We start from the raw sequence: 23,768 nt of genomic DNA on the forward strand, positions 1-23,768 counted from the left end.
ATATGATTATACAGATTTTAACAAATCTATATAAGACACACACATGCATAAGAGACATCACACACAACAGTTTTCAGGAAGTCACAAAAAATGCAATTCCCCATAACAATTATATAACTACTTTGGGCCCTTTGTATTTTGTTGGATATAAAATAAGCTATCATCTTTTTCTAAGTAAATAGTGAAACAAAAATAGGTGCTTACAGCTACAAAGTCACATGCTAAACAACTAGCTTAAGTGAAAAATCAGGAAAAAATATTCTTAGGTAATACAGTCATCCTCCAATTAAGCAGTACTATAAAGAAAAAACATTTTACACACATATATACATATCTACTAAATTCCTCTAAATCAGATACAACCTCAAAATGATCAGATTCATTTGCATCATCTAGATGTATTTTCTCCTCAAACAAAGTCAGTGGGTCTCGAATGAACAAGTGTGCAATATGCTGTGCCAAAAGGTGGTCAATACCTACAAAATGAAAATTCAGAGAAACATTTCAGACGTTGCAAAGCAGGCTCTAGGAAACAACTTGATTTATAAGAACCAAAAATGAAAAATTCCAATTCCGCAATACTACCTCAACCCACCACATCCTGTTAAAGTTTAAATGATTACTTTGGGAAAGAAGGAAATGATTAAAGAGAAAAATGAACAAGTTCTCCTTTGGAAGTGGCAACTGGATATTGGTGCGGCTGCCATTCTTTCCGTTTTCTGATGCAACTCTGTGCCATGTTTCCTAATGCAGTTCTGCTCTCTCCACAAAGATAAACATTAGTACATGAAACACTAAACTTCCTAAATTGGAATTAGGGACAGTTTATAATTTTATTTTATTTTTTTTTTATCTTTAATTTCTCAAGACCACAATGCACAGATACTTTCTGAGTAGAGTCACTATCAGGGAAGCATGATCAAAACAAAAAGCAAAATGTAAAAATATCCCCACACAGTGCAAGCATAATTCTAAACCTGCTCATAATGAAGCAAACACTTACCTTCCTTTATCAGGTGCTCGTAGATATCTTTGTCTATTGTCAAATCAATGTCATTGTATTTCTCACCACATTCAGATAGATAACTGTCTATGGAATCATATCTGGATTTACTGATTCTATAATGGTTGTTCTTCAGTGGCTATATAATTTAAGAATACAATATTTTAACAGCTTGTTAACAATGTTACCTAAGTTTTGCTCACTAATGACACTTATGTGAGAGTTATTATCCTGTTTAAAATATCCTACAGCCTCAATTAAAATTATTCAAAGTATGAATCTTAAATGGAAACATTTTCCTGATGTAACAGAACATTATCACCCCGACTGTCTGGAAAGCATTATTATACCTATTATACCTATTGCAACACATACCGATGCAGTTTCATTCAAACACATTGTTAGAGATGTTCTTAAACCATGTAGTTCAAGAAGTATTTCTAGTATTTTTTTGTCGTTATTTTTAACTTCCCTAAGCGTCTTGGGTGCCAATTCCTGAAGTTCTAGCAACTGGCTCTCTTCACGTAGCTCCAGTTTACACTACTAGATTACTCAGCATCACCCGCTATTTAACTCAAAGCAATTTTTACCTTTCGGGCTTAAGCACAAAATGGAAATTTTAAACAGAGGACAATTTTTAGCAAGCTGTGGAGGAGTGAAAGTGGAGTTTTACTAGAATTCCATACCTAACTGAAAACATATATGCTAACATACGCTGTACAACCAAGATGACTGTTTGCACCATCTCTCGTGCCTTTACCACAACGACTGCCACATTCCCTCATTAGGGATTCTGATGACCACAGGCAGAATTTGAAAGAATTTGAAATACTAAAGGAAGTTAAAAAATTTTGCCTGGAAAAAAAAAACACAAAGCCAACACGCAACAAAAAAAATGGACACCTACTACCTAAATCACTTACCTCCAGCCCCCTCTCTTCTCGTGTTCGATCATCCACAGATGCAGAGATTACTCCCCAGCGACAATCAATATCGGACACATAGCCTCTGTAGAATGGAGATGCAGCACTCAATGCCATCTAAAAGAGAATAGCCTGATGTGAAAACAAAGGACGAGCCAAGGAACCAAACACACTGTCTTAATCCTATAGGGAAGAGAAATTTGCTGGCCCAGAAGTAACTGAAGTACATACTTCAGTTTAGCATATAGATGAAGCCCATGCCACAAAGTCTCTCAATTGCTATCTCCACAAAATGCCTAGACAAAAGGTTAGTATTGCTGACACGACAGCTTATGCTCTCCAAATGTATTACCTCTACAGATGAGCATTTAAAGAACAGAAAGTTGATACAGGTAGAAGCAATTGCATAACAAAAATCAGCAAGGATTGTGCTTGCACACCTCTGAGCTCCAGAAGTTCACCTGGCAAACATTTTATTTTTGTTTAGCTTATTGGCCAGGCATCTTAGCAACAGAGCTGGAATATACCTCACTGAGAGCAGGAGCTCTTCACCACCTAAAACAGGGCAAAACTTTATTTTAACACCCGTTTCCACAAGCTTACAAAAGGGACAGAAGGTGAATCTATTATATGAGACCAAAGCTAAAAATTCTGAAGATTAATGAGCGATTTTAACTAGTTTCCATGAAAAACTCTACAAACTTTGTTTGTAAAGTAATTCAACTAAAGTCTTGTGCATGAAGTCTTCTGCTTTGTGGTATCACACACTTTTCTTTAAGGAAGACTGTAAAACACAAATACACATGCAATCCAAAGTGATAGCTCAGATACATTAAACATATTTTGTCGTTAAATAAACCACACTTAATGTGACAACATAGTAAGAGACACCAATGCTTTCCCCAAAGTATTAAATTTGTTGCTAGTATTTAAGCTCTTAATTCCGATTTTATTTTTCACATGTAGTGGCTTGCACATAACGAGTATCTGATGTGACACAAGTGCATTACTCACCACAATGGGGCAGATTGTGGCTAGCTGATCATAGAGATACCTCGCTTCAGAAATGCTGCAAGCCTGGAATGTTACCTGACAGAGAGAGGAAGGACAGTCGCTATTACAATTTTTATAATCTACCAGCAGCATTTATGTTACAAGGTTCTTTCCCCACACTTCCCATGTGTACTAAAGCATTTTATACCACAGCACTTAGGCTGTGACACCAGATACATAAATACTTGCCAGAACCAAAGAAAACTGAGTTAACATCTACAATACACATGGGCTGATAACGTGCATCCAGGAAACAAGCCAGGAACATGCTCATTTAAAACAACAGCCGAACTGTTACAGATGCAACATTTATTTTATGTGACAGCTAGTCCTCTTTTTAAGAGCTGTCTTAATTTCAACATGCCTTTGTTTGATACTGCAACTGAGAAAAATAAGTATTTTTATGTCTACTATAATATATATGTTACAGTTTTTAAAGAATACAGTTTTGCCTGTATTAGAGACCAGGGTACAACAAAAATAAGCATTATTTGAAGAAACTATTAATGATATGGAAGCTCCACCACACATAAACCCTTGGAAGCTATTAATTTCTTAGCAACTTTTGGTGAAATTTGCTCAGGGCAGCAAACACAAGATGTGTTTCCAGTAGCAGATCTTACTCACCAGACTTGCCAAACCACTACTTTATGCGCTTGAAAAATGCAGAGAGGGCCCTCAAAACTGTCAAAAGATACTAAATGGTCTAAAGGCCTCTTTCCTTCTTCTCAGTTTACGTATCCACAGATCATGGGATAATCTAGGTTGTTACAGACCCTTGGTACCACTATCATGACATTATGCAACCAGCTTCAGCTCTGAAATCACCATTCTTGCTTACTGTCCTGAAGAATGAGAGCTCAACACAGATTTTCCTCATCCACAGATTACAAGTCTACAGTCCCCAAAACCATACACATTATTCTTAATCTGACAACTGAAGTCCTCCTCATCTGCAAGTAAGCTTCAAAAAAACCCAAACCCATACCCAAAACCTCCTGAGCTTGGCACATGAAGCCTGAATAAGGGCAGAAGCACAGCACTTTGCCTAGACACTCGCAGAGGACAGCGTCTTTCTCCCCATCTGGCAAGAACTGCACCATCACTGCAGATGATCCCAACTGAACCGCTCAGGATATTATTTCTGACCTTGAAAACCCCTCCAGCCAAGTCACAGTCTAGGTTTGTAGTGAGGAAAACACAACAGGAAGTTTGTATAGTACAAACTCCAGAAAATAGGTGGGGAACACATGTTTTTCTTCTAGTTGGCAATTAAGAATTAACAGTTAATATGTAAGCAGCTGCTTACAGCACCTACCAGCTTTATTTTCAGTCTCCCTTTGATGGTAACAAGAGTACTGAATCTGAATTTTATTCGACCATTGATTTTAAGGATGGTGAATAGTAAAACAGGATTCTAAAAATAGGAATTTAATATGTTTTTAAACAAGTTCATACAATGACCAAGTTAAGGCTGGATGGCTTTTGTTGGTCTTAAATAATAAAAAGAGATGGTATAAAACAGGCTGTATCAAGCTTAATAAAAATGTATATAATATTGCCTGTTTTTACACTTTACTACTTCAGATTCTCCCTGGTTTACCCAAATGGACAAGAAATCTTACTTAGCTGCAGTCAAAAACATTTTATCTATTCACCTTTTAAACTTTCTTAATCTCAAATAGAATTGTTTGGAATGTGGCTATTTTTGCCAGTGTTGTGGAACAAGAGGTGCTTGGAAAATTTCCTTTAATCCTTTAGGGACTTAACACTAGCCTCTACCTCGCTCTGCTTTGAAGTCAGTGGTGGCAACAGGCCCATTTTATTGACAGTCACATACAGCGCTACTACCTAAGCCATCATCGCCTAGCACTGGGTTACTGGGATAGAGAAATTATAATAATAATTAAAAAATATAAAACACAACAACAAAAGATACTGAAAGAATTAACGCACTCCCAATATACAACACCTGGATTTAAACTAAAGGTACCTGAACTTAGGCACATGAATGAAAACAATAAAAAGGCATGCATTAACAGGAGAAAAGAACCAGAATGTCTCCCAGTACACTGCAAGAGAAAACAGCTACCCACGTGGATTTGATACGTTCATGGTACAAGCAGTAAGAAGAAGGCCTCTCAGTAGGTAGCTAAAATATATATGAATGAGGAATGTGTATACAGGAGCTAACATAGTTTGTAAAGAAAATGAAACCACACAGAAGAGAGCTACTTATTTCTTAAAGATGTTCCAATAACTTCTTGTCACTTTGTTTTTATTGTTCTAAGAATTGGGAAAGGCAAAAAAAATCAAAATGAATAACCAAAAAACCCATACATTTCTACTAGACAGTTTGTTTTCATTCCCACTGTATCCTGTGGTTATGCCTGAAGAAAGAAGTCAGTGGAAGATCTTTCACGCTTGAAAAATGCTGGAGTTCCAACAGAAGGTACTTGATCAAATGAAAGAGATGTGACTAGTTTAAGCAAATCCTTGCAGTAAAGCATCCAATTACATTTGAAAATTAGCAGAAAATAAACCTAATTCCCCCTTTTGCCACTCTGAAAACGCATAAACTATGTGTAATCTCTCTAGCTTAACAGAAGGCAAAACTTTTTTTTAAAAAGGGAACAGTTTAGGGAAGACGACATTCAGTTACATCTCAAAGGCAGATGCATTTTACCTGAAGACAGCAGTTGCCCATTCCAAAACCCATAGCGTCCATATATATATAGTCTGGTTTAGCTGCTTTTGCTGCTTCTCCATCATCGTTGGGAAATGTTTCAATAAATGGGGACGGCGTGTTCTTATCTTTAAATACTGGGTGGAAAATACAGTTACTCAGTAACTCAGAGTAACAGACTGAACATTTTTTTTTTGGAAAAAGAATAAAAGATGCATTGGATTTACTCACTTGGTACATTTATGACAACCTTCTCTCCTCTTCGGTGCCGGATATTTCTTGTCAGTGTACTAAAAAAAAGAAGAGTTCAGTGAAATATCCAAAGGTTTATCTTTATGAAAATAGTTTCAGAGTTAATTCCTCATTAATTTTCATGATTTCAGAATATCAGCTTCCTATTTGTTTTACACATTTTCCTTCAGGACCCTTCTTTCCCTGGTTTACAACAGACCATAACAGACAGCACTGAATTTTTCTTCAGTGAAGCCAGCCCCACTCAGAGGAACCTAGCAGGCAGAAGCAATAGGCAACTGACCTGAAAAATACAAGGGTGAGCAAAAATGCACTGCTTAGTTTTTAAATAGAATGATTTTGTTTCTCCTAAGTCTTATCCTTATAATCAAAACTCCTCTTGAACTACACAAGTAGTAGTATAGTAGTATACAAGTAGCATACAAGTAGTATGACACCATGCTCCATTCCAGAGTAACTTGGGTAAGTTCAGAACACTGAGATGTTGCTGGAATAAAATGGACTGTGACATACCTGAATAAGAACTAGATTAACTGCGAACAAAGCGTTTAATCATGGGATTTCAAACTGGAAACAATTTTGCAGTAGCATAATCAACACCTTATGTCCCATAATGAACTACTATATAAAGTTACTTGAGCTTAACAGTTTAAGTCACTTTGACAGAAAATACATCATCACAACCACCTCTGTCCAACTCCTTGGGATATGTGCAGCAGCTAGCCATGTAGTTCTCTATTGCAGGTATGCCTATGATTCTATAGCACAGAAAAAAAAATCAGCTCCTCATTCACAATCATGAAATGCTCTTACCTAAACCTAGGATGTTTATTGATGGCTTCATCTGGAAAGAAGAGGGATTTTGAAGCTCCTCCTTCTACTGGCGTTGGCGTATATTCTGGCACTGTAAATCCAGGACACCCTAACCTATATAACACAACAATGAGAGTCCAAGTTGTAATGAATACAGACTGTGATTTTTAAAAGGGTCAGATGACCTAAGATTAAGATCTCAGAATACAAAGGAATAAAAAGATTTTTTAAAAACTTGCATCTAACTCGGATTACTTCTAAAGTGCTTTTCAAGACTGTTACCTACCCATCTGGAATTGCCTGAAAGGGTTGCCATAAAAAGGTCAGTACTTGTCAACAGCTGGCTTCTGTGGTAGTTAAAACAGACTCTTTTCTTAAAGCATTACTTTACCTCTGAACACTAAACACAGACCTTTTCAGTGGCCGAAGCAGGAAACTTCACAGCATTATACAGAGTAAGCTCACACATTTTAGGGCATTAGCACCTGTCATTAATACTGACATGCACTGGCATTCGGTGCCTCGGTTTTTCTCTACAGGCTGCTGGTTAACAGTCAATTTCTGACATACGTAATTTACCCAGTTCTGCCCCCAGCAAACTACCTCTGTTAAAAGGACGTACCTAACTCTGTAATAATTAGAGGTAGTTTCATGTGTTTCACACAGGCATATGTCATAGCAACTTGTGATTTTCAAACTTTGAAGAACTCCCTAATGGGAGAAAAGTAGGAAGTAACAAAAAGTTACACCTATAAGGCATAAAATGCCGAGATATGAACAAGAAAATCAAAATAAAACCCTCCTTTTTGGAGCCTTGGAGGATGTAAAAACAGGAAAAAAAATCCAGGAAAAAGTAAGTTAGCAAGACTCCACTCAAACAAACAGGGACTTGAATGGCAAATCAGTGAAAGGCAGAAATCAGAAACATTGTTCTCCCTACACAGCCTAGGGAGATCAATCTCTAAAGGATTCAACTATGAATCATTCCAAAGATAAGTCACATGCAGACTGTACATATTATTTACTAGCTTTAACTGAATGAAGTCTAATGTATTGTTCCCACAGTCATGTAAAAACTATTTATCTGGATCTATTTAGTCCTTGTGAGATTGGCTCTGAAATCTTTGTATACAAAATTTATTGAAATAATCTTTTTGTAAGGTTGCAGGGCAAAATGCAATTCTGTAACACACTGAAAACTGCTTACTATCGGAGTTTAAATAAGGGCTCATTACTATAGAAATATCTGGTATAGTTCCCACAAAGAAGAAGCATAGTTTAATCAATAGAGGGATCTTAGGGTAGAAGACATGAGGTGTTTTGGTACCTGATTTTCGTTGCTAAATCACATTTTGTACTGTTCATGCTCTTGGCAAGAATTCAGGGCATTCTGTACTACACAAGAAACCAGCCAGTAAGGCCAAATGCTTCTGTTCTACTGCAGATTTTATTTATTTTTTTCTGAACTATTTTAAGCATAATTATCTTCATTCATTTGACGGACCAGGCTAGTTCAAATGAACATTAAACTCCCCTTAGAACTGTTTGAAAGGAAAGTCACAAAGTTCAGTTTCTCCTAGGCAATGAAGAACATCCTGAATGTACTTTTCCAAGAGTCTCCTTACAATGATAAGACGAAATCTACCCTTTGTAAGGATGCTATGACCTCAGGAGAGGTGCACTCCTTTCTAGATTCAATAAATACAAGACTATAGAAGCTTTACATCTCCATTTTGTAAAGGTAATCACATTCCTTTTCTACTGTGCTCTAAGTAATAAAAGGAAGTATGCATGTGCTTCAGTGAATACGCAGTATTAAAAAATAGATCAGGTTAGCCAAATTTTATAAGACTGCTATTTATAAGGATCAAAGCTTGGAAAATAGGTAAATGGAAACCTTTACCATATCAATTCAAGATTGCAGGCTACTCCGTATACTATACTTTATTACGAATAACCAGGTTTTCTCTTCAACTGTAAAACCATCATAGATTAGAAGCAGCTTAAAAATATAAAAGATGCAGATTTGTTTCTGTCTCACAGCAATAAAAAAATTTAGAAAACGTGGCTGGAACATTAAGTCAAACTACTTTAGTGGAATCGTATTTTGCTCAGTTTCATTGTACAGTTTAGCTATATAGTAAAAAAGAAAAAAGCATATATGGAGAATAAAGAGAAAAGGAAACAGTGTTACACTTCTCAAACAACAATCTCACCTTGGAAAAGATGTCACAGTGCAAACAGCCTCATTTTCTTTCAGCACAGAGGCAGCCTCTTGCCTCCTTTTCCTCATGTTGTCTTGTACGGTGTTGAATTCAGACATGGTTCCCCCATACGGCTGCCCAGGTGTCCCTTCAATCATATAGCTTCCATATTCTGGTCGCCAGAGTGTTGGGTGGCTTTAGTAAATAAATATCATTATTTATTTAAGTATTTATGCAACTTCAAAACAAGATAAGTTATTAGCATAAATTTCAGACAAAGGCAACTTGTAAGAAAAACCTCCTAAAGCTAATTATTTGGTGGAGTAGAGTACCACAACATTCCTTCAAATGGATGTCATCACTTGGAGACAGTTAAGAGAAATTAAGGAACAGTTTTGCACTAGAAGTGTTGTTGTATAATGCAGTAAGCAGAAATTGCCTGGGCCGACAGCTTCAGCGTCTGTCTCAAACTTTGTTTCTTGGGGTTGTAACACGCTATAGCACAAAGCCTAACAAATTATTCTCCATTTCTTATTTCTACTGCCTGTGGAAACCTGGTCAGATTTCACAGATGTATCGGGCTAAGAAATGAAATGAAGTTTAAGCACACTATTAACCCCTGAAAAGCAGCCTTCTTTCCTGACAAGCCACCGCACCTCCATGGAGCACAAAGGCAGAGCAGCATTGTCCCTACACTCCTCCATACAGGAACAGTTTCAAGCACAAAGTCTTAAAAGAAGAGAAACTGCTTCTTGTAGGCTTTCAACAGTCCCTCTACCAAGGAAGAAAAACAGGAAAGCCTTACTGGATGCCAGGGGTTAAGGTACCTAGCAAGGAGCAGACAGGCCCAGGGCACAAAGGCCTTTTATCACCACAGCAGTTTCTCCAACTTCCTGTAAGCTTCTGGCTCTCCTCAGCCAAAACACTTCACTATCTCTGGTCTCATTCCTCTGCTCTGGAAAAATAGATCTGTTGCCATTAATTAGAAGGCAGTTTGCAGTTCCCTGCCTAGCTGGAGTAGGGATATGACCATCTTATTACTGCAAACTCCACAGGAGAGGATGGGGAAAAACTGCCCTGCCATCTTACGCCTAACCTTCCTAATTCTGCCAAAAATGGGACAGTGTTCCTACAGATAGCAGCTCTTACACAGACCTCATTCGCTCCTGTAGCCAGGGATACATGGCTCAGTGCACACATGCACTTTACCAGGGAAGGAAGGTCTGGTATACAATTACTGTGTACACACAGACACAAAACTAGAGCAGGACAAAACAAATACATAAACTGAAACTTCTGTGGGCTCACCATTACACCCTTCATTTTCACAAGGCATAACATGAAAGGTGCACGGACCACATGCAGGTGCGCTCGAAGCCTTTCACTTTCTGCACCCCAGTTTAATCTGCAAATATTGGTACCAGTGGTTTACAGTTTTACAAAGAGCGGACTTGAAAGTTAAGGTAGTTGTACAAAATTCTGTATGGTATTGTAATGGGAAGAAAAAAAAAGCAACAGGAAACAGCTACTCACTTGGGGTTTATCTTCTCCCCCTTGTCTTGCAGCGTCTGAAGAACTTCTTCGCCATGTAGTGCTAAGCGTACTTTCTTATTCTCATGGTCAAATTTTACTAACATATACTCCACCTTGTAAGTAAAAAAAAAAAAAAAAAGTTACAGGATGAAATTTTCTTCACACACAAATTCACTGGCGCATGAATTTAAGTATCAGCTATAAAGGGATGACAGATGTCAGACTGAACTTTACCTCTACAGAGGCTTAAAACCATAGCTATCTATGAATGCAGTGAACTATACTGGAGAAGACAGCTGCTTGCTCATTTCATCTTGAATGAAGAACTGAAATCCCTTGAAATCTGATTTGAAAATTCTTCTCTCCATTTTTAACTGTGGTCACTTCACAGATTCCGAATTTGCATTTGCCTCCATTATTGAAAAAAACAAACCATGCAAACTCTTAACCACAAGCGTGCCTCTGTCATTCCACAGGTTATGGTCTCCGCAGCTGACAAAAAACAACAGAAAACCCCTCACTTACAAACAGGACATCCATTTATACCAGCCACTTGTTGGAGCCATAAAGACTGCTGTGACAGAGCCTCATTTACAGCACAGAAAGCCCACGGTCGTAACGAATGGCACCGGCCCTGCTATTAATGCACCCCAGCTCTTGGTACAGCACAGGGGCTTCCACCCCTTCTTGGTTCAGCCTTGCTTCCACAGCCCTCCTTGCCTCCCAGCCCCGCGGCCTGCCCTCCTGTCCCCACAGCACCTTGCTCCAGGCCTCTGCTCCTCCATGTCCCCGGGGCTGTCACCTCCACCCGCTCCTGGCTCCACACCGGTGGAGAACTCAACCCAACCAGCCGCTAAAGAAAGCGGTGCCAGTGCTGTGCCCCAGATCCGAAGGAAATGGTTTGCCAAACAGAGATTATCTGAAAGCCATCGGACTGGGAACACCCCCATTTCAAACCTCCTAATCTCGACGCATACGTGCTATCAAAACTCCCTTAAGGCCTTTTAGAGCACCACCTGACAGCCGCCTGGACATTATAACCCTTCGATACTTACTGATATAACTATTTCCTGACACATATTTGGAGGGGGATGCTTTGCCTGCCAAGTAAAATCAGAAATCATACATGGAAATGCATCACAAGGGCAATGGCTGTGAAAACTCCTGGCTGGCCCAGCAGCGATACACAATGCTTTCTGTTTGCGGCTCTCAAGCCCCTGCTTCCACGACTTTCACCACTAATCTAATGCAAACATCAAGCTCAAGTTGTAAATGTAAACTGTAATTCCACTGCTAGAATTTATCAGTCTTTGTGCTGTGCTACTCAGTTATGTTTTCTCACTTTGCCTACGACGGCATCCAGCAGTACTTACTGAACTCCGCTACTTCGATGCCAGAGGCTCAGACTCACCAAGACGCTGATTTTGGAGATGCTGGGTCCAAGCTGGCAGCAACCCCTTTCTGTACAGAAGTCTGTGAGTATAGGAAAACAGCCTGCCAAAGCACAGGAAAGCTTGTGCGGTGTTTTCCAGCACACTCTAAGTGGATTTGTGGGCTTCCCAGTCTTTGGTTACTTTGGCATTCACAGAAGAGTTGTTGCTAGCTGCAGTGACAATGAATGTAATCCTCTGTTGGGATTTGTGATTAAATCTGAAACAGCATTATCCGAGAATGTTTGTAATTCTACAGAATCTGATTAGACAAATCCTGCAGGGACTCATTGAGCAATTATGCATGTTCTCAATATTTTTTAAGATCAAATCTTAATCCCCTAAAGAAAAATGATTTCTAGTTTCCGTGCAAGACGCTATTTCTTTGCGCAGCATGTTTTGTGGTTTGTGTGTATTATGCCACAACAATCTACTCGAGATAACTACACATAACAGTCAACCAGAACTCACTCGAGAACTGATTTAGTTATTATCGAGTACCAGTCAGTCTCTCACTCTCAAGTGACACTTGACCCGTGATTAGTGGTGATATAAAAGGATTTCTTTCACACCTTCTGGTTTCCTACCACAGCCAACACCATCTCCTCCTGCTTTGGGAAAGCTTCAGCCAACTTATCCTTGCTCAGACCCAGCCCAAACTAGAGAAGGTACATAACTGCAGTTCTCCAAGTTACCAAGACAGACGTGTGACGGGGTATTGAGCCCGCTGTGCTCCTGGCCTCCCACCACGCTGTCCTCATGGTGCCTTCAGCAGGGACTGAAAGCAGAAAAAGGGCAGAGGAGTTGCAGCTGCATTTGAGAGACGCCAAAGACCAACATTTGTCCACTATTCTAATTTATATGTTCCCGCGATTAGCCTCCTATCTTAGTAATCCCTCTCCAAATCTAATTACAACAAGCTGGTAGTGTGTACACTGTACTTCTCTATAAGCCGTATTATATACAGCTTAAAAGTTTCACAAAAGAAAATTAGCCAAAAGAATGTAAAGAAGCATTAAGCCAAGAAGGCAACATGAAAGAAACCGAAACGTTTCATGATCTGAGTGCTGTAGTGAATACATTTATGCAAACAGCTTTAGAAACAACTGCTACTCTTCTGCTACTCTTGCCTCTGGAAAGATTGACTAAACCTTCAAAATTGTCTTCACACACAGAAGATCTGCCATTAATTTTAATGAGAAAAGAAGAAAGCTTCAGACAGCTGCCAACGATTCCAAGTAACCCACAGAGTATCTTGCCAACAGAGGGACCGACTGAATGGGCATCCTTAAAGAATTTAACTTAAGCTCTTCAAAAGATTTAGCCTACAGCTAGAAAAAGGGAAACAAATTCACAGTTCACACATTTTTACATTTAACTTCAGCTCTTCATTTACAGACTTTGCACATGTTTTTTATCCACAGTGAAGTTCAGAGAGTTGCGGCCTAGCTGAAAGCATCAGTATGCCCATGAGAGCTTTGACTCTGAAAGCGAAGCATGTGGGGCTTCACCCAGCCTTTGTAATACATTGTTTTGCCAAACTCCTTTATAGTTCACTTTTTCCCGTTTTTAACTAGTCTACCTGTAAGGGAAGCGCACCCTGCCACTGTAAGAAAGGCAGACGCCACAGACCTGTGTGTCCACCTGGGGCTCTTGTCCCAAAGCAAACCAAACCAAATCCTAGATGTCTCTCTTCTCCAGCCAGTGTGCACAGTATGAGGAGGCACAAAAGCCTGCCACTCGGCTCCCCCCTACACAGAGGGGTGTACAACACGGTTTCAGTGGACTAAACCCTCCGACCAGCAAGGGTTTGTCCAGCTTGCAAAAATGTGGTGGACACCTCACCAGGAGAGGGAACAAGAACTTGGCCAGAAAGGTTGTGAAGTGAAAGCTGTAAATCCCTCCACGCGTACAGCAAATCTAGAAAAAGGTCAGAAGTTAAATGCATTCAAATGACAAATAAATTCTCCACACAAAATAAATAATATTCAAGTGCAACACATCTACCTCTGAGCCAAAAAAACCCTATTCTTTACCAGCTTCCTTCAACTACTAACCTGCAGCATACTGCAACTACAGAGCATTTCCACATCAGTTTCACTCCACGGCCGTGTCTTCTACGAGGGAGGCCTTCACCATCAGCTTGCTGTCAGGACAGTACCTAGAATAGCCTTGCTTCATTTGTCAGGATTACTTCTCATAGCTGGCTACTGGAGAAATGTCAGGCTTTCAAAATTCTTAATGTTGCTTCTGTAAATACAACTGCAAACAAGACCTTGAATCACCCTCAACTGGGGAAGAGCCAAACCACTCACTCCACACGAAGCCAAATAGTTGTTACTGGACTTGCCCGGCAGCAACATGAAAGCTAATAGTTCTCTGAAATTGGGCGAGCATGTCTAAAACTGTGTTTGAATGCTAGAGTTCACAGAGTTTTATTTGACCATAATTGCATGTATTCTTCCTGCAGAGAACACGCTACTTAAAACAAGAAAAATCGGCCAAGCAACTCTTCAGCGGCAATGCTAGCAGCTTAAGAGGACTTAAGCTGATGCAAGCCCAACAGGGTATCATTGTCCAAATACGCACCTTGGCAGTGGCCAGCTTCCCAGTATCAGCTCCCCTCCCAGCACACAACTACCACCGTTATGCTAAGTACACTAGGAACAAAGCCTGGCTAACATTCGGGCGAAAGCCTTTGCTCCAGAGCGTTACCCAGGTGCTTTTAACATACCAACTATTTTCCACGAGGCATGCCTGTACGTAAATACTCAAGTAAGCATTTCGTCTTGCAGCTCGGTAAGGTCAGAAATACGGTGCTGAGCAGGCTGAGATTCTACAAGGGAGGAAAATAAGTCAGAAAGAATTATCTGAAAAGGAGCTGCTTTTGAGAGGAAAGCAGGCAAGTTTACATGCTCTCTGCCTTGTCCATCCTCCTCGGAAAATCAGCCCTCTGCACTCGCCTTTTACCTGGGCTTCTGATCGTCTGCCTCAGGCTAAACCTGATCACAGTTGAGTCACTGGAGACACAGAAGAGTCCTGGATGACTCACAGACGACCCTAGAAGACAATCTTTGTGATGCTTTCTTCCCTAGCAGTGCCTTCACCGGGCAGCCACTGCCACAAGTATTTGGAGCAATTTTTGGAGGCACTTTATAATGCCAGTTCCACAGCAATCTCTTCATGCATGCTTTCCCCTTGGCCTGGAGCTTTAAGAAAAATCAGAGGTTTTTCCTAACACATGGCTTTTGCTGACTGTTCCCAGAAGCCACTACAACATTTAATACATATCTTTCCACGTAGTACGCCTCATATGTTTATGCACACAATAAATAACAAAACAAGGCAACCTTTCTCCTCAAGAGCCTCAAACAAAACAAACAAAACAAAAACTCATTTCACTAGTTATTAAGCTACATCATAGCAAAAAACTTAATTCCCCGATACGTTTATTGGTCAGTTAATGCATCATTAACATGCCACGTATCATTAAAATAACAGCCTACAGAAGAACAAAGTTTTAATAATCTGACTGCTCATCAAAAAAACTCTACCTCAAGTCTTCAGTGCTAACATGCAGAAAGGAGATTCTTCTGTAAGCACGTGTACTTGCAATATATGTAGAGTTTTTTAAACACAGCTATCTTCTCACCACCGCTGTCATAAAATGTGGAGCCACAGTAATAACCAGATCATGATGCACCTTTAATGAAAGGTTTACTGGCCCACAAAGGACAGCCTAACCCCTGAGGGAGTGAACTTAGGAGGCAAACAACTCTGGAATCGCAGCAGAAGCCTTTTTCCCCATTTCTCATCAGCAAGCCTCCAAGCTGCTCACTGGCACAACGCAAAGCACTCCCACGCTCATGGGATTACAATGGCTACTTTCTGTTGTAAATTTTTTTTTTTTAAATCTGCTACTCAAATGTATTTCCCAAAACGCTTAATTTTGATCGAGCAGACTCAAAGTGGCTAATGCAATAACCAAAGCAGTCTGCAGCTCTGCATGAAACTAACCTACAGAAATCGTGCTCTAAAAACCAATAACAAAAAAAAGCAGCTTAACTGATGTTCATTACATTGACAGTTTGTACAAAACTGAAGTACTTTTATACCACGCTAAGATGATCATAGATACAGAAGAGGATGTAGCGTTTCCCATTTCAGGCAACCCAACCAGCCCCCGTGAAGTGCTGCTGCCCGCTGCCCTCCCACTTGCCGACATCAGGGCTGCAGATTTTCTTCTTTTGCATGATACGACGTGACTAGAGGATGTCCTGTGTTGCACATACCGCAAACCAGGAAGCTGGGTTACTGAAAGCTAAATCTAGAGGTCATAACTCTTTGCATGCTTCTCCAGAACAAGATGTGGCACATTAGGGAACAAGGTGCCTCCTCTTTGATCGCTGCACTGCGTCACGTCTGAGGTAAGACTGTAAAAGATTAGGATAACGTTTAGATTTCTGTAGCAAAAGCAAATTTATGGCACTCACGGATTTTTAGATTTAAGACAAAAAGGCACGAGTGTTTTTGGCACAACTATTTTCTAATCCACACAAGCTAGATGTTTTAACAGACTAATAACAGACCATTTCTTCAACTGTGAAGCAAGACGTTGCAAGCTTCCAAGTCGCCTCTTGCATCACAAAGAGAGAAAAAAATAAGAGCAATTAAAAAATCCTTCCTGTATTCATCCTTCCTACTCAGCTTTTCTAACACTATTAACTAAAACAATGCATCTGCACAGCAAGAAGAGGAAGTCCCGTGGCAAAAGAGGAATTATGCTGAAGCAATAGACAGTAACTCCATGACAAGATTATAACAACTCATTTGACATCCACAAAAGGCAGGAAGTTCACTGTGAACAGAATATTTCTCTATCTGAAATACAAACAGCAGATAATTGAAATTCCTCTTATTGAGATCTGCGATTGCAGAGGAGGAAATCAATGCATATCATGGGGCTTGGTCACTATTTATGACAAATTACAGCTTGTTTACGGAAAATAAGCAATTAAAAAAACCTTCCAAAACGTTTTCCATGAATTGCAAAGTTAGCTTTTAAAAAAAGCATCCCACTATAAACTATTTGCTGCAACACTCAGTCTAGTTCAGCCGAATACCAGTAGGATTAGACTAATAAACTTTATGAAAGCAATTCCAAACAAATAGAGAGCAGTTTATATACGAAAAGTAAAAGTAGAAGCATAATGTGAGCAGAAGCAAGGACTGGAAAAGAGGTAAGGCAAAGGACCTATATCTGCATTTTCACTTGCTAGGATTGGAAGAGTTGAGAATTGCTTTTGCTTTCCTATATCACTTTGGGGTAAAGAAAATACCATGATGTACAACTCTCTCTTTTTTTTTTTTTTTTTTTCCCCTCCAGTAGTCAGGGACAGCCTCCCAAATCCCAGCCCCTTCCTGGTGCTCTGGAGCTAAACTTCTCAGATGTTTTCTCTCTAAATCTAAGCATTTTCTTCAGCATAACGGCTGTAGACTTGTGGATATTAAGTATTTTGCAGTTTTCTTCCTGTTTTCACCCCTCTTCTGCAGCCTGGGCAGTTTTAAGCTCAGGACAGGCCACTGCAGCAATACCGGCTATAAAGAAACTTCATAGAAACACATGCTAAGAAATCCGGAAATTCCATAGATGCAACCACTAGATAGAGGCTATCAAGGAGGTTATCACTTCATGCATGTTTTGATAGCTGGAGGCTTTAGGTTCAGTTCCCTTTAGGCATTCCCTTACATTTCCCACAGGAGGATTAAAGCAGGGCAGAGATGCAGTTCAACAACTATCAGCCGACGCATCCATTGCAGCCGCCCCTGCTGTTTGTTCTAAAATAAAGGAAGCACAAGTTATTTGTAAACAAACAACGTCACCGTCCCCTTATCTAGTCAAAGCTCAAAGTATGATCAAGCAGACACGTGACGGATAACCAAATCGCTCGCGAGTGCTGCCCTTCCTCACGTGGCGGGCAGGCGGGCACATCGATTAAGGCAGCCACCATTCAGAGGCATCCAGACACGCTGCATCTGGCAGGGGGCCATCGCGGGGAATTTCTGCATGAAAGAAATTGAAAAATGCATTCTGTGGGGGGAATTTTGCTGGGGGAAGGGGGAGGCCAGAAGCCATTGCCTTAAAGTGACAAGGGCTCAAATGTAAAAAAAAAAAAATAAAAAAATTTTTTTTAAAGAGATATGAGGATACATTAGTGGTATTACAAGCACAAGGTTCCCATGAAAATTCTTCAAAAAAAAAAAAAAAAGGGAATTTCTGCAGACCACTACTTAGCAGCAGTTTGGACAAAGCGAGAACTTGAGATCTTTCCTCTTTACTCTCCATATTGAGAAGAAAAAACTTCCAGCTCCTAAAGCTAGCTACCTCTCCTAAAATAAATTCCCCATGATCAGAGTATAATATTGATGGTGAGTCTGTATAATGACTTTTTTTTTTTTAAAGAGCATCTCTTATTGACAGCCAGGAAAATACAAAAAATATTTATTGCTTTTCTGTTTTCTTTGTAACATACACAGTTAAAACCTAGTTGGAAAGTTTCAGAAGAACATTAAAGAAGCCCCATGAGCCACTTGAAGATTATCTAAGTGGCTTGGATAGATGGACATATATCTTGCACTGTGTGGATTTTAAAAACACATATTGAATAAAAACCATAATAAACTGTATACTTGTCATCCACCTAAGTGTCCATCTTAGCTTTAAAGCTATCATGTGGCACCCTATTCCACAGGACATCTAGACTTTGTGAAGTAATTGTCTTAAAAGGACATCTGCTGCTTTTCTGCTCCATTATCTTACCCAAATTTCTTGTAAAATGAGAAAAGCTGAATGTTCTTCCTGCACACCGCGATGCTCTCTGAACCTGCTTCTTTGAACAGTCACTGTCTTTTCTTGTTTCCACCTGAATTCCTCTTTGCATTCACTTTTGTGCACGTGTGTTTGTCTCTCTCACTAGGCCTCTTTATTGGCTTTTAGAGGAGTGGTGACCAAAACTTCATCTGTGCGTTCTAGGGACAGGAACTGTACTTATTTCATGCAGTAGGTGAGCTAGATTCATCACTGTTAAAAACACCCTAGACTCTTTCTGGATTTACAGGAGTATCAGACATCAAACAGGAGCCTCAGTGTGTGCGTGTCTGAACCCCAAACCCTATCCTTCAGTTGCAGCAAGTATTTCACCAGTCTGAAAATCCACGGGCTGTGATGCAGTGTCACTGAACATCGTGCTGCTGCTGCTGCCCTGAAAAAAAACATACAGGCTGCAAACAACAGCAAGACGTTAATACTGTAGCTAGGTCCCTGGGAAAAAATCGTTCAAAAGGAAAAGGAGTTCTTCTCACGGCCCAGGCTTTCCTTAGGAAAAAGGAGAAAACCTTAAAGATTGTCTCACCAGGAGTAACACCCGTGGCTTACTGTGGTAAGAAGCCCGTTGGTTTCTCTTCTTGCAGCCTCTGAGAAAGGCTGCTTTGCTGCTTGCAACTGGAAGTGCTGAGCAGCAAGTGTACATTTTTTTCTAATCCATTGGCACGGTATAATTAAAAAAAACTAATGAACAAGGAGCAGAGTAAATCAAAAGTAAGAAGAAAGATAAGGAAAGAATACAGATCAAAAGAACATGAAAGGATTGAGAAAGAGACAAATGTAGAAAGAAAAAAAAAGAAAAAAGTCAGGAAGATTTCAACTTGCAAGCAGTGGTGGCACATTTTTCACGATGCCTCACGGAATTCAGCATCAGACCCATTCTAAAGACGGCCAAATTTCACATTACGTTTCCATGAAGACAACAGCTTTCTACAAGCTGGAGATGCCTGTTAAGTTCTGTGCCCCAGTGCTGACAGTAGCCAGGCCCCCGTGCAACAGAAGGGTCATTATGTCCAATTGCACTGAACAAGGCCAGGCAAGTCAGATTGCCGCTTAATTCACATGTACTTTCAAATAAAGTCAAGTTCTGCCCATGCTTGCTTTCTACAACCTTCCTTCTGAGGGGATCTCCCTCTAGCATACTTTTCTCAACACCTTCACACACCGAAGCAGCTCTCCCTTCCTCTCTACAGTACTTGCCCCCTTCAAATTCTCTTTTCCAACTCTTCTTCCCAGTCCAGACAGGGATTCAGCCTGCAGAGCAGTCCATCTGCCCCTTTTAGCAGTGAAAAACACAGTAGAAAAACATAAAGTATCCCATATACGCACTCGTGTATGTGCCTGCACGTGTGCACGTTGATGTCCTTGCACACTGACGCGCACACACAGCACAAAGGGATGGAGCTGGGTTAGCCAAGAGCCTGCCATTCCACTTGTCTGATCCCAGCATCCATGTTAAGCTGCAAAGGGAAATTTAAGCAACAGCCGTCAGCTAGAGGAATGCAATCGGCAGCCACAAGGCGCTGCACAGCGCAGGAGATTTGCTGTGCACTAGCACACAGGCCAGCTTTTCAGAAAAAAAAAGCCGGGAAGCAACAGAATAGGCTTTGCCTTACTCTCAAAAGCTCCGAACAAGAGTTTGGTACCAAAAGAGGTACCACTAACATCTGCCAAGCATCCCAAACTAATTGTTTCATGTAGTACCTGCTACCTCTGCTGGAGTTGTAAAACACAGCCCTGAAAAGGTGCAGCTTTTTGCATTTGCTGCACGTGGAAAAAAAAAAAAAAGTATTAAAAAACAATCTAATGACTCCTTACTCTGGAAACCCACAGATAAGCATACACTCCTGGGTGGGAGAGAAGGATGGAAACACAAGGAGAATGTGAGACAGTTCTGGCTAGCGTGACGGTTTCCTCACCAGATCTATTTGCTGCCCAACTTTTGTGGACATTAAGGCAAGGATAGCAAGGAGGGGTTTGACGAGGGATAATAAAATAGTCCGGTGTTTCGTATTTCCCACAGCCGGGAGAAGCCAAGCATAAACAGGGAGGCCAACGATCAGTCTGAAACTAAATGAGGCAGAAGGATGATTAAGAGGCAAAGGACCTTCACCTGCAAACGCAGGTTCAAAGAGACCTTTAGAAAGACTTTTTAAGCAAAGTCTTATTTCTGTGCTACACTTGTGGCCTTTTTTTTTTCTTAAACTGTTGCAAAAACTTTGTGGTTGTAGAAAACAGTCCAAAAAACAGATCCCCTAAAAAATAAGATTGATTTGGTAAATCCCTTGGTTCTCCTACTACAAGGCATTACAAGGCTAGATAGGGACAATCTTTAAAATATCCACATTGTCTGCAGTAGAAGACAAACTCGGCATGCACGATGAAAGTTGGGTTTTCCTCCTAGCAGTCATTAAAAATGAAGTAAAACAAGGTACCTTTTGCCAAACCTGGTCTCAGTAACATCTTGGGAATACAAAAGTAATTTTCTTTACTCAGATTTCATCGCTACCATTATGCGAGGCCTGTCATCTTCATTCTTGATTTCTATCTTCAAGAGTTTTTAAGACAATAGCAAACCCTCAGGCTACGACTTCACACAAGAAGGTCGAAGGGCACAAAAGGCTTTTTAATGAAAATTGTCCAGCTAGTCAGCTGAATCATCTAAGCTGCATATGTGTGGCTATCTAATAACTAGATATTTGAAAGAAAAATGGAAAATGAGTTTACTGTTTTCCCCACTACCTACAGCACAGCTGAGCAAGTTGTAGAGACGGGTACGTTTCTGTGCTCACAGAGCAGCAGACTGGCAACAAGTCTCTGGCATGCTAATACACTCCTAAATGCTGTTACATAAAAAATTGCACAATACAGCAGAATAAAGATAAATTGCCACACCTAAGATTAGTATCATTTGCTAAAGCAATACGCAGATTATGAGCCCAGTTACTCGAACTTCTGAGTATTCACAGGCACTTCAAACGTGGCTCCAAGCTCCTCGTCAGAAGCGCGGCAATAAATCATATTGCCCTTAAAATTTCGCCTTATCACTCTGGACAGGACAAGATGTGAGTCTCATTAAAGAGCATCACCCTTTACCATGCACAAATGCTTCAGTAAACTCTGCCACAGCAGGGACGAGGTTCGCAGGGTGCAGTCCCGCCGTACAGCCAGGCTTACCAACAACGAGCTGCTGCTGCAAGGGGCGCTTCTGCTCACCCCTTTCCTCCACAAGTCCCTGTTACTTTCCCCACGTTAACCAGAATTTGCTGGATCTCAGGGAAACAGCAAGAAGCTGTGCCAAGGAAACAAGGCAGCCTAAAAAGCTGAATGGGGGAACAGCTTTCTGCTGGTTTGGCTCCTGGGAGCAGGAACACCAGGGGAGGGGAGCTGAGCTGAGCCAGCTCGCTTGCAGATCAACCTGGGCTGCATGATGAAACCTCACCCTGGGAAAGCAAGGCCAACTAGTAAGTCACACTGAAAAACGAGTGCCCCGCATTAAAGATTCACGAGGAAAACCTCGAGTCTGAGCCACAGGGACACCGTCTGCCCCAGTTTTACTCCTGAGCCCGAGCCTGTGTGCGAGGCTGTCAGCCCAACCTCAGCCACACCAGATGCAGGAACACGGACAGCAGGCAGGGACAGACAGCTGTGGATGCAGTATCCCAATCCACGCCGCTCCGGCTGCGAAACCCTACAGCGCAGAGCGGCCACCCTGCCACACAATTCCCTCCACGGGGCAGCTTCTTATGGCACAAAGCCCCCAAAACCCGACTTATCCCCTGGAAAGCGGTTCCCTTGCTCGGATGCTTGCCTCGCGGATGTCCCGGAGCCTGCCGCTGGCTGCTTGGAAGGAAAAAGCGTCGGGGACGGGGCATGTCGGGGACAGAGCGAGGCCTCAGCTTTCCCCCCGAGGCTGTATCGCGACAGGCCAGGCACCCCCGGGGCCGATAATAACAATAACAACGTTACTTGGGGCTCTCTCCTTCCTCCCCCCCCGAATTATTTCGGCGTTTTAAAGCCCCGAGGCCCTCCCGCGGCACCTGCGCCGTGCCGGGGGGCCGGAGGAAGAGGAAGGGAGGAAGAGGAAGGAGGGGATGAAGGAGGGCAGGCAGGCAGGCAGGACGGGGTGCCGCTCACCTCGTCGCCCCACTTGAGGACGTCCTTGTGGCGGTCGCGCAGGGCGCGGTAGATGTGCAGGAACTGGAGGATGCCGTGCTTCCGCACGTGCTCGGCGTGCCGCCGCGTCTCCTCCCAGCTCAGCGGCGAGCCCTGCGACAGCAGCCCCATGCCGGGCCGGAGGGGACGGGAGCGGGGCTGCGGGGCGAGCCGCGACCGGCAGCGGCAGAAGCGGCGGCAGAAGCAGCGGCGCAAGCGGCCGCCTGCAGCCCGTGCCCGGCGCCACACGTGATGGCGGCGTCGGGCCGTGACTCAGCACTTTGCGCCGCACGCTCCGCCCCGCGCCGCGCCGCCGCTCGCCGTGGTGGTGCCCGAGAGCCGCGGCCTGGGCCCGGCTTCCCCCGGCCCGGCTTCCCCCGGCCCGGCTTCTTCCCCCGGCCCGGCCGCCGCCGCCGGAGGGGCGGGGGTCCCGTTGGGGACCGGGGATGGGCGAACCGGGGGGGTGCGGGGTGGGTGAGCGCGGTTGTTTGGTCTGGTGTTGAAGGAGGGGGGAATAAAGGTGTTTGGAAGTGAAGCTTGTGTGTGTGTGGTCTCTGCTAGGAGGGTGGCCGGCGGGGGTGTGAGGGGGATGAAGGGGCTGGCTGGCTGGGGACAGAGGGAAAGGAGAGCAGCCGGGCTGGGCCTGGCACGAATGGCACCCGAAAAGACAAGAAATGGGTGAACGGTCACCCCCTCCTGCACGGATGAGCTTCTGCACTGACACACTTCATCAGTATAACCCCTAACGCTACAGCCAACTGGCTTCAGTGAGATGAGCACTTCAGTCCTCTTGAGACATACATACATCCATATTTCAGATTTAGAATGGGATT

At 42.1% G+C, this 23,768-nt stretch overlaps 1 protein-coding gene across 1 annotated transcript in view; it reads right to left on the reverse strand.

Moving 5' to 3' along the window:
• The window catches only part of GCLC (glutamate-cysteine ligase catalytic subunit), a 32,685-nt gene extending 9,480 nt beyond the window's left edge, over positions 1-23,205 (reverse strand). The window contains exons 1-10 of the mRNA XM_083832448.1: positions 22,918-23,205; positions 10,468-10,580; positions 8,947-9,129; positions 6,731-6,844; positions 5,897-5,955; positions 5,666-5,802; positions 2,941-3,015; positions 1,927-2,043; positions 1,004-1,142; positions 364-476 (exon numbers count right to left, since the gene is read on the reverse strand). Coding sequence (XP_083688574.1) covers positions 364-476; positions 1,004-1,142; positions 1,927-2,043; positions 2,941-3,015; positions 5,666-5,802; positions 5,897-5,955; positions 6,731-6,844; positions 8,947-9,129; positions 10,468-10,580; positions 22,918-23,067 — 1,200 coding nt within the window. The 5' untranslated portion in view covers positions 23,068-23,205. The remainder of the gene's footprint in view (positions 1-363; positions 477-1,003; positions 1,143-1,926; positions 2,044-2,940; positions 3,016-5,665; positions 5,803-5,896; positions 5,956-6,730; positions 6,845-8,946; positions 9,130-10,467; positions 10,581-22,917) is intronic.
• Between the last annotated feature and the right edge of the window lie 563 nt (positions 23,206-23,768).

This window comes from Anser anser (assembly GCF_964211835.1).
Source record: "Anser anser genome assembly, chromosome: 3".
Taxonomy (NCBI): domain Eukaryota; kingdom Metazoa; phylum Chordata; class Aves; order Anseriformes; family Anatidae; genus Anser; species Anser anser.